At 33.4% G+C, this 12,355-nt stretch overlaps 1 protein-coding gene across 16 annotated transcripts in view; it reads right to left on the bottom strand.

The window, feature by feature from the left end:
- Positions 1 to 12,355, bottom strand: part of LOC131528463 (formin-binding protein 1) — a 72,791-nt gene that overhangs the window by 15,122 nt on the left and 45,314 nt on the right. For 8 of the 16 annotated variants that reach the window (XM_058757592.1, XM_058757591.1, XM_058757595.1 and 5 more), the window contains exons 7-10: positions 9,060 to 9,188; positions 8,684 to 8,830; positions 7,173 to 7,367; positions 2,742 to 2,933 (exon numbers count right to left, since the gene is read on the bottom strand). In XM_058757592.1, coding sequence (XP_058613575.1) covers positions 2,742 to 2,933; positions 7,173 to 7,367; positions 8,684 to 8,830; positions 9,060 to 9,188 — 663 coding nt within the window. The remainder of the gene's footprint in view (positions 1 to 2,741; positions 2,934 to 7,172; positions 7,368 to 8,683; positions 8,831 to 9,059; positions 9,189 to 12,355) is intronic. The other 8 variants (XM_058757602.1, XM_058757601.1, XM_058757600.1 and 5 more) reach the window with 2 other exon arrangements.

Genomic DNA, 12,355 nt, shown 5'->3' on the forward strand with positions numbered 1-12,355 from the left:
TGCTAAAAATATGGACAATAAGCTTCATAGAGCTCTGTCAGCATGATGAACCTTCCTGTCTGACGCATGAATGGCCAAAAATAGGAAATTATAAATCTGTTTTTTTTGTTCACTGACCATCAGTCCTTTGAAAAGATAAAAAATATGTGAGATTTGCACAGGCACATGGGAAAGCGGGATTTGCTCCGTTATCTGCCGTGTTTTGTGTCTGTTATCTTGCAAAGTCATTCAAAAGTCCGAATCTCAGCTCGCACATGCGGAAACACGCGGACGGCCTTCCTGAAGGGAAGGTGAATCTGGTCTGACTTTATCAGAGAGTCACATGTCAGCGTGTGTGTAAATAGAAGACATTGTTTCTGAGAGTTTGTGTGCGTGTAATCGCATTGCTCAGGATATACCTGTGTGTTTGAGCACCCGTTTTTACTTGATCTGTCACCGCAGGGTGCCTTCGACTGGCGCCCCGTGTGTTGAGCGCGTAATTGTGTTTGCACGTATCTGAAAACATGAGACGGTGAAACCATGGTAAATGCAAACAACGAAACATAAACGAGAGAGAGAGAGACAGACAGACTCACAGAGAGAGAGAGAAAGAGAGGCAGAGTGGATTTCATCGGCTGAGTGAGGAGGAGGAAAAAGGAGCCGAAAGATATAAACAATTCCACTGATGCTTCCAGAATCCTAGTCACTGCATGACATCAACGCTTCAGAAGCCAACGCTGCCTTCAAGTCCTTGTAAGTCGATATTTAGCCAAACTATTGTAGGAAAAAACATTTCAATTTCATACTTCATTCTCACATTTCCACAAAAGACAGGAAGAGTTTTTAGCACTAGCGCAACAAAATAAAGGGCAAGGAATAATATAATTTAATTTAGCATAATTAAATATAATGCATAATACATATTAAAATTTATTTTATTTTATTTTATTTTGTAAAAATCAGTTGTTTTCTAAAATCCAAATTGGGGCCTGTGTTTTGTAAAAATAAAACTATAAAAAAAATAAAAAATAAAAATTACATTGAGCATAATAACATAAATATGGAAAAGTTAAACTTAAAAATTGTAAACAAATATATTTCCTTAGCAGCTAATTGAAATAATAAGTTTAAGTACTAAAGTTACTAAACCTAAAACAAATAAAAAATAAATAAAACCTAAATAGAAATATATATAAAAAATAATAATAAAAATGGCAAAAGCACATAACAAAATAACTAAAACGTAAATGAAAATTAAAAATATTAAAATTAATATTACAATAAAAAAATAAAATAAAATAAATGACAAAACCTGAAACGGAAATAAATTAAAGCTAAATAGAAATTGAAAAACTAATAAAAAAAGACAAAAGTACATAACAAAATTACTAAAACTTAAAAAAAAAAAAAAAAAAAAAAACATAAAATAAAGTAAAAATTGAAATTGAAAATGAAAGTGTAAATATAAAATCTAAAACAAATCAAACATAAAACAAAGCTAAATACAAATATTTAAAAAAAGAATAATAATAAAAATAACGGTAACACTTTACAATAACATGAACTAAGTCAAGTCAAGTCAAGTCACCTTTATTTATATAGCGCTTTTACAATACAGATTGTGTCAAAGCACTTAACAGTATCAAATTGGAGGATAGAGTGTCAGTAATGTATAATGATAAGATTAAACACTCAATTTTCAGTTAAAGGCATTTCATTATTGAATTCAGAGATGTCATTGTCTAGCTCAGTTTAGTTTAAATAGTATCTGTGCAATCAAATCGGCGATAATCGCTAGAAATTAAGTTTCTACTAAGTTTGAACAATACTTCTACAGCATTTATTAATCTTAGTTAATGTTAATTTCAGCATTTAATAACGCATTATTAAAATCACAAGTTGGGCTTGTTAACATTAGTTAATGCACTGTGAACTAACATGAACTATCAATGAACGACAGTATTTTTATTAACTAACATTAACAAAGATTAATAAATACTGTAACAAATGTGTTGATCATTGTTCATTCATGTTTGTTAATACATTAACTAATGTTAACAAATGACAACTTATTGTAAAGTGTTACCGAAATAACAAAAGCACATAAATATTAAAAATAAAAAAGTAAAAATTGAAAATAAAAATATAAATTCTTAATTCAAAATATTAATACTAATAATACTAAAATAAGACTGATTGGGGCAGTGATTCTTGGTTATAAAAAATACAAATTGTAAAAATGAATACCAAATTTATTCAAAATCTTTTTTATTCAAATTTACAAATATTAACAGTATTAAACATTTATAAATATAAATAAATAAATATTATTGATATGTCTATAATATTACAGATATATTATAGATAAATATAAAAAAAATAAACCACTGTAATATAACCACTGTATCCTATCCATTAAAACCAGAATTACTGCCAAATAAATAACATAAAATTAATAAAATCTTTTTTTCCATATGAAATCATCTTAGGGCACAGAAAAATCCCCCTAACTGAAGAATCACCTAAATATGAATAATCAGTCATGACTTAAAAGCAGCATTAGTCAAATCAATGGGTTGTTTTGCATTTAGAATATGATGCAAAAACCCCTCAAAACAATAATTCGGCTCCTTTTTCTTTATGCAAATGAACACTGACATGACAGCACAGGCGATGACAGGCACAGAGCGGCACACACACACACACACTCACATGAACACGCATGTGGAAGACGTGGATCGCCAGCATGCACGGATACTTACCCCGCGCCGGAGGCTCCTGAGGCAGTGCATTTTGGGCTTGGAGGTCATGAGGTCGTTGAATCGGTGGGACAGGGGCTCCTTGGACTGTTTGGGGGTCTGGGGAGTGGGGCAGGGGTCAGGGGTCACAGCAGAAGGTGAGGGAGGGTCAGGGGGGGGCTGGCGAGGTACGGGGGACGTTAACAGGGACATAAGCTACCGGTAAGACACGAGCCACAGAGCAGCGACCAGTGAGTGAGAGAGGTTTACAGAGAGAGAGAGAGAGAGAGAGAGAGAGAGGGAGAGAGATAGAGAGAGGGAGAGAGAGAGAGAGGGAGAGAGAGGGAGAGAGAGAGTGGGTGGGGACCAAATCGATCCGGAAAGAGGTAAACAAAAAGGAGGGGGAACACAAAACAAGAGAAATAAGGACCCAAAAATGAAACGAATTAATCAATTAATCAATTAATTGAACAAAGGAGAACGCAAACTTAACGGAACGTAAAAGAAACGGCAACTGAAAGAAACGCGCTGCAGCTGTGGTGTTATTAACCCAGTGAGCGAGAGAGTTAGTGCGTTAAACTCTGTCCTGTACATCAGGGGGTTACATGCAGGGGTCAGATCACTGCAGAACCATTTAAAGGGACGGTTCACCCAAAAACAAACATCACACCAATTGCTGTCGGTCTTCTGTGAAACATAAAAAGCAGATGTTTATGCTGCTTTTTCAATGTAATGGAAGCGGATGGGAACCATGGGCTGTCAAGCTTCAAAAATGACAAACAGCTCTGTAAAACTAGTACATATGACTATATTACAGGTCTTCTGAAACCAAACAATAGCTTTGTGTGAGAAAAAGACCTAAAGTAATTATTCACTAATAATCTGTCACCGATAATTCACCTTTTTGTCAGTTGGTAGGATTGTGTTTGCATGACAAGAAAAATATAACAATAAACAAAAATATTTCTGAAATAATTAATCAATTAATTTTATATACAGTATATATGTAGTCATTTATCAATATATTATGAAGAAACAAAACAATACATTTATTTATTTACTTAATTAAAAATAGAAATATTAATTGAGCAATTTTTTTAATTATATTAGAAAAAAATATACATATATTAGAAAAAATTCAGAAATTATAAAATAAAATGTAAATAAAAATTAACAAGTGTGTGTGTGTTTGTGTTTGTGTGTATTAGTCATTTTTAAATAGATTATTGAAGAAAACAATAAAAATAAATAAAATAAAAATAAGATTTAAACATTCAATACATTACAAATAAAAAAATGTAATATATGCACATGGACGGACTTTGATTATATTGATCAAGGCAGTAGTTGTTTTCTGACAGTGTGTAGCTTTTAAGAACTATAAATCTCTGGCAGTTTGTCAAAGTATTTCTCGCCTTTCTGTCACTTTTTGAAGTTTGACAGCCATGGCCACTTTCATTGTGTGGCAAAAGAGCAGAATAAATATTCCTTTTGTCTTTTTGTGTTCCATGGAAGAAAGTCAGTCAATGAGGGTGAGCAAATGATGACAGCGTTTTAATTTCTGGCTGAACTGTCCCTTTAAAAAACGTTGCATGCACAGCACACACACACACACACGCGCACACACACTCCTCTAAAGCACAAAAACTGATTTCAGGTCAACCATTCGCTCTTTTTCTCTCTCTCTTTCACTTTCTTATTAGCAAGCTCCCCAAGGTGTAATGGAGAAATTAATGAACGTGCTTTCTGGGAGAGCTCACATTAACGGTTCAGTTCCCAACAGACTAGACAACCTGCTAAAACATCACAGACAAAATCTGCCCTCTATGCATTAGGAAAAACCGAGATAAGTCGAAATCTACACAAGTGTGCCCAATACCACAGGAAATCAAAATTATGTGTGCAATAATGCACTTACAATGGAAGTCCATTGAGCAATGTGTTGCATAATCAGATAGTCCTACCAATAAAAGGATGATTTACACAACTTTACAGCTCAAATAACTGCTTCAGCATTCAGAGCTGCACATTTTTCTTTTAGAATGTCTTGCCCCATTTTAGTCTTATTTATATACTATTAGAGCATTAATTCATATTTTCAATTAGCTTTTATTTTTATATTTCCATTCTAATTGTTGTTTAATTTCTACAAATATACTATTGTCATTTTAATTGGTAATTAAAATAGCTAAATCAATAAAAAAAAAAAAAAAAAAGAAGAATGAGAATAAGTAGGAAAAATAAATAAATAAATAACAAGCATAAATTCCTGACTTTTCAATTACACTCTCAAAAATAGAGGTATTACTATTTACGCTTTATTTTTTATTTATTCCTTTTTTTTTCTTTTCTTTTTTTTAGTAATTTACGTACATCAACCTGTTTTATTTCAGTTGGTTGCTAAGCCATTTTTTTTTTTTAGGTTAGGAGTTTTAGATCTAATATTTATATTTAGTTTTATTTCAGTTTTATTTTACTTAACGGAAATGATTTCAATGTTTTAGATCTACTTTATACTTCTGGCCCACAGACTTTCCATGTAAGAGCATTACTGTAAACAGCATTTCTCCTTGTTTTTCCAAAGTTGAGCTGATTTCCTGTGGTGATCAACAGCATGTCACAGATGCCGCCAACACAGCTTAACTCGTACTGAGCCCAGAAGATTCCTATAATCTTTACCATCATACATAAACACAAGAACGATTTCAACATCTAACCCTCTAGATAGAACATTCAAATTTTGTCAATATCATCTGCTTTCATGCATAAACACCATTAATCAGATACAGTTCTGCATGAGATGTGTGTGCGTTTAGTGTTTAGACGAATATTACTGAATGTGGTTTCTAAGTAAAGTCTCCTAATAATGTTTTGTGTTATTCCTGACCACAAACAGACACGTTACACACACAAAACACACACAGGATAGACATGAACTGACAAACATAGGCTATGATTGGAACAGCATACTACATACTTCTATTACTATTTAGGCTCTATGTGCAATATGCAAATGTCCTACTACTGTACATTTGCCAAAATGCGCAGCATACAGCAAAATACACCACATGGAACATGATATCCCATAATGCAATGCGCAAAAGTTCCATTTCCAGTGTGAAGAGAATATAAATTGCAGTATATCACAGACTGCCACATTTTTACACAAAACTGAAGTGCACTAAAATGCAAATAACCATATTTAATTCTCATATAAAATCTGGATGCCACTTGCTGAATTAAATATGATGTGATCAGATCATGTGAGCACAATATATATTGTAATGTTTTGCATAAATTCAAATAAATATATGAAGTATTCATGTATTTGAAAGTCTCTTATGTTCACCAAGGCCGCATTTATTTGATAAAAAATACAGTAAAAATAGCAATATTGTAAAATATTATCACAATTTAGAATAACTGCTTTCTATTGTAATATATTTTAAAATAGAATTTATTCCTTGAATGCAAAGCTGAATTTTCAGCATCATTACTTCAGTCTTCAGTGTCACATGATCCTTCAGAAATCATTCTAACATGCTGATTTGTTGCTCAAGCAACAATTCTAACTACTATTCAGGTCGAAAACAGTTGTGCTGCTTCATATTTTGGTAATTTCTTAATATTTTGTATATTCTGAATGAATAGAAAGTTCAAAATAACAGCATTTATTTGAAAATATAACATTATAAATGTCTTTACTATCACTTTTAATCAATTTACTGCGTCCTTGCTGACTAAAAGTTTACATTTCTTTCGTATTGACCCAAAACTAACTAAACAATCAGTATATACAGTATATACTGCACAGTATGAACTAGTTTTCCATTCCGCCCATAGCCACACAGACACACCTCATTAAATATATATGACAGTGTTAATGCTCACATCCTGGTCCTGCAAGGTTAGGCGGGGTTTGGACTGAACATGCTCAGTAAGAGCGGAGCCTTTGACACAAATGTCAAAGGTCACAAGAAGACAGAGGAAGACGAGGAAAAGGAAGAAGAATGTGGTTACCATGAGAACAGCACCGATGGGCGGCTGGAGAAGGAAGTTACTCTCGGTTTGAAAGGGCGACACAGGAATAAAGGGTTTAGAGTTACATTTCTCTGCAAAGGTCAAAGGTGAGGCCTCTCGGGCCGGTGCATTAGTATGTTATCGGTGGAACGTCAGGATGAACGTGGAACGTATTTTCGTGCATGTGAACACAGGGAAGGGAAAGGAAAGGAGAACGATGGTGGCAAACGAATAACAGCATCTACAAATGCTACAATAAAACTACACAAATTCAAACTAATAAACAAGCATGAACTAAAACAAAACTCACAAAAACACATGAAACAATCACTCTTATGAGGTATCAGATCAGTCTGTGCTGTTCATATTTACTTGAGTTTTGTTTTCAGTCAAATCGAAGTAACTGCGAGTGAATGTGACGCTGGTGTGTGTTACCTTGTTTTTCTTAATGAAAGGCCAGAGAGTTTTGCTCTTGCCCTTGCTGGAACGGTCCGCTTTGTTGTCCGAGCGTGAGTTAGTGAGGCTGGTCTCAGACACCGTCCTCTTCATCGCCTGACCGTAGTCTTCAAACTCCACATCGCCAGGAGGCTCGAACCCAGACTTATACGACTCTATGACCTGAGAGGAGTCCTGCGGGGAAAGAGAGCCTGATTTTAGTTTATATTAATATTTTGAATTAGGTTCAATTTTTTTTTTTTTTTTTTGTATTTGCTTTATTTTAGTTGTTTTTAGTTGTGTTTTTGTTCCTTTTTTATTTTTTATTTATATTTTGTTTAGTACTTAGTACACTTGTTCTTCAAACGTTTTCTTCAAACTAGTTAAAATATAGTTAGTTATATATACATAATTAATAATTTTTTTTTTTTTTTTATATATATTTAGATATAACATATATTCCATTTTATTTCAAGTAACAAAAATAGTTTCAGTTTTAGTTAATGATAATAACCCTGCTTTGAAAATATGCTCATTAGTATTGCTACAAAACAAACCCTTCCCAAAAAATATGTCTTTTGACATTTTTCTTTTTGAGGATGCCTCTAAAAGGAGGTTTTGTCAGATTTAGGTCATTTCTGGAGATGTTTTGTCCTAAAAAGCTACTGTATAGTCAGAGACAACAACCACTTGCAGTTTCATATGCAGAATATTATATCTATATCTCGATACATAATTTATGCAATTGCATTGTCAGTAAATAATTAAAAAGACAGAAAATATACAATAAAAACATTTCATTTTAGGAATACATCAGAGGAGATTTAAGAGTTTTTATAGACTGCATATTTAATTTGTCTCAACGATAAGAAAGCTGTAAATAAAGTACAAAGCCTTCAATATGTCATATTGTGTCACTATTACTTATATCCTTATTTGCCAAGAACACGTTAAATTGATCAAAAATAACATTTTTAATGTTACAAAATATTTCGATTTCAAATAAATGCTGTTCTTTTCAACTTTCTTTTCAGCAAAGAATCATGAAAAAATTACGAAAAAAAAAAAAAACAGTTGCAGCACAACTGTTTTCTACATTGATGATAATAATAAATGTTTCTTGAGCAGAAAATCAGCATATTAGAATGATTTCTGAAGGATCATGTGACACTAAAGACTGAAGTAAAATAAATGACATTTTACAATATATTAAAATTTACAGTTTCACTGTATTTCTAATCAAATAAATGCAGCCTTGATGAGCACAAGAGACTTCTTTCAAAAACATTAAAAAATCTTACTAACTCCAAACTTTTTTTTTTATGATGATGATTTATGATCATCTAATCCATTTGAATAAACAGCCAGAGACTGATCCTGGATCAATGTTAGAATCAGTAACAGGGTCTCGTTCAACCCAGATTGAGTTTCTATGCGAGAATGAGAGGTATTTCAGACAGAGAGGGGTGCTAGACCCGTCACGAATGAGTCTGTATGAGTGTGTTACTAACATTCTTGGGTTCGATGGACTCGGCCACTTGTGTTATTCCATCCAGGCATTTCCCGATGATAGGCAGAATCTGTCGGTCGACCTCTGCAAACGTCTTCAGCGACTCGCCCATTCGCTCTATCCTCTTCTCCTCCATCGCCTGGATCTTCTGCTCACGACACACATACAGAGTTAGCGTGTGTATTTCTGAATCTGTGAGAGCTGTGAGATCAGGAATCGCACCATGCAAATTGCCTTTTGGGGTGTGTTTATGCTGTTACCTCATTTGCATAATTCACAATAGTGAATTCAGAAATAATGCAGCCGATGCATGCAAATAAATGATGATATTAGAAGCTATTCATTCTCAGTGGATGTTTCTGTGCGTGTGTGTGCACCTGGAAAACATTAGGGATGATGGTGTAATAATGTTCGTTCTGTTCCTGGTTGAACTTCTGCAGGTATGAGGAATATTCATTCTTGCTGTCAGAAGCCATCTGGTGTCTCATCTGAGCCTGCTGCCGTGCCTAAAAGAGAGAGAGAATGAAATATTACTGATTATGCAATATCATTGTATTAATTATAAAAACACACAAACTTAAACACATGCAAGCCTACACACGATTTCACAATTTTTTGCATCTTCCAACATCCTTGCGACAACATTCACATTCAAAATAATCATGCATTTGCATGATTTTCTAAAGTTGTAACCAACTCAAACATGTCTTATGCAGAATATTCAGTTATGAGATTTTAAACCAATGAGATTTCATTGTAGGTGGGGCTACCTGGTACAATGATGCAGAAATCAATAAAAAGACAAAAAATCTCATTTAAATGGAAGATATACATTTATTGCTGTGACTAGGGAATGTAGTGCACTCAAAATAACACACTTTTGTTTTCAGACTCAATGGCTTCCCCTAAATTCACTCACAAACCTCAAAATCCACCTGCACTGACTCACATCAGAATATAAACACCTTCAGCCCGATTCATACAGATGTGTTTATAACTAATACACACTTATGTGTCAAACGCCTTGATATACGTGTGAAAATCTAAAAGAAAACTACAAGATATAAACAGCCTACACAACACTCAGGAGTTCTTGTGGATTGAAGAAACACACAAATGAATGCTGCTGAAGTAAATGTGATTCTAAAGTATACTAATGCATTTCAATGCACATCGTTTAAGTGAGAGGACGACACAGAGAAAGCAGTGTCATGTTAACCACATCCTGATCCGATTCTAGGAAATCACTCTGGTTAACCTGTGGTTCAGTGTTGCCATGGAAACACTCAAACTTCACCAGCAGCAGCAGACATGTGCATGAGCCGACGGGAAGTTACAAAATTACCCCCCAAAATTACATTTGCACTGAATGAAAATGTGTCAAAATAATTTGGAGCAGATTTCTAGTTGTACTTGACTAGATTAGAGTGATCTGTGTCTTAATGTCACTGCTTGTGCATTAAAAATTTTCTTAAATGTAAGAATATTGCATTAAAATATTTACATAATATTTAGAATATATAACATATATTCATTTAGTTTTTATGTATTTTTTTATTTCATGCAAAATGAAAATAAAATCTACAATATAAAAATAAATATAATACAATAATATATTTTGTATTATTTCTATTTTTATTTTCTAATTGTATTGTATTTTTGTAATGAAAATTTACATTTCATATTATAAATTAGAAGTATTATTCAAGTATTTAAATGAGCTTATTCTTTTAATATTCTTATATTTAAGAAATAAAGCAGTGAGTGATATAACTTCATACAAAATGCAAAAAAATAATAATATACAAAATATAAATAAAATACAATAATATATTATTTTAGTTTATATTAAAAATGCACTTTTCATATTGTACATTATGAATATTATTATGATCAAATATTAAATTAAATATTACTATTAAATATGTAATATTCATACATCTAAATATTCTTATATTTAAGAAAACAATTGTATTTACAATTTATATTTAAATAATCTAATTATAAATAATGTAAACAAACTGATAATATAAACAAATAATTAATTAAAGAACTTATATAGAATATATATTAAATTAATAATATATATATATTATATTATATTACATCTTTTCAATATTTTGTAAACCTTGGACACATTGCAACCACCAGATACTGATCATTCCTAAACACGCACAAACACACACCTCCTTAATAAACTGTGATATGGTGAGCTGACATTTATATATGGACCAGCAGAACAAGAAGCTTTGAGGTTTACATGTTTAAATATTCATGCCTGGAGCGATGTGACTGGTGGAGCAGCAGCGCAGACAAACTTTAATCAAGCCTGTGATTGGGTGGCCATTCTGCAGGTGTGTTGTGTGGGCGTGGCCATGGCTGGACAGGAAACAACAGTGTCCCGACACACAGACACACACGCACACACACAGACCTGCCGCCGTGCACCTACCTTATGGTAACATCGCTTCAAGGCATGATTTAAAAAAAAAAACATATACACATTAGTTAGCTTAGGCTACTCATGAGTTAGTACTTAAATCTACACTTTAACATGACAGTAATATCAGACACAAACCGCTCGACAACACATCAAATGAAGGCAAACAAACCAACATGTGTCAAAACCATACGACCCTTAAACACATAAACAGACCGGCTGCGTTCATGACATACAAGCATACTGCTTAATACACACTACTTAAAAAACAAAAATATGTTAAACAGTGTATTAGTATGCAACTGTAACTAAATCTATCATATCGTAACTTGCACACTGCCTTGTTATTGTCAAACAACCTCATTATATTGCATGTTTATTTCAGTAACTGACGTCTAGTCATCATCTCCGCATTTTTAAATCAGTATTGTGTAAAAAAAAAAAAGTCAGACTTTTGACATTCTGAGCTTTGGCAAATCAAAAAATGAGTCATGAAAGAGATAAAAAGTGTGGTTTGTGTTACTTTCAGTTTATGTGTCTCAGTGTAGATAAAAGAGGAAGTCAAGATGCATTGCGTTGTGGGATGCAGTCCTCTGGTTATATGCATCGTCCAGGTATTCCATGCATTCATAATCCAAATACTGTACATAGTATACATACTGTAAACTGCAGAAATAGTATGCTACTCTAAATGCAGTCACTCACTAATTGAGCCGATGCAGCTGTTGTACCTTTACTGACCCTGAAACGTCTGCGTTTTTCATTAACGGAAGAGATCTGAAAGATTGGCTTTGGCTTTGCATTGGACTTTTTGGACTCTCACACATGCTGCCTGAAAGATCTCTGGAGTTCTTCACTATCTGACCGTTAAATGACAAAAAATGCTCTCTGGACTCCTGGAAGCAGGAGCTCTTTTCCACATCTGAATACTTTGGAAATTTCTTTTTATTCAACTCAAGCTATGACAGTGACATCTGCCCAGCACTCGCTCTGGAACAAAGAACGATTAAAAATGAGTAAAGAGAACGTAGGCGATGTTGCCTGTCCTGTGTGACTCCACAGTCCTACACACACACACACGGTCGAGTTTCCACACAGTGCCACGGCAGCAGTGTGAGACAGTGATGGATGTGTTAAGATGAAGTGAAGGAAAAAACAGACACATGTGAATCACTCGGGCTGTATCAATTTATCACTTTTTCATCTTATATAAACCAAACTGAAACTAAATAA

Source organism: Onychostoma macrolepis, chromosome 21 (genome assembly GCF_012432095.1).
Source record: "Onychostoma macrolepis isolate SWU-2019 chromosome 21, ASM1243209v1, whole genome shotgun sequence".
In the NCBI taxonomy this organism is placed as follows: Eukaryota; Metazoa; Chordata; class Actinopteri; order Cypriniformes; family Cyprinidae; genus Onychostoma; species Onychostoma macrolepis.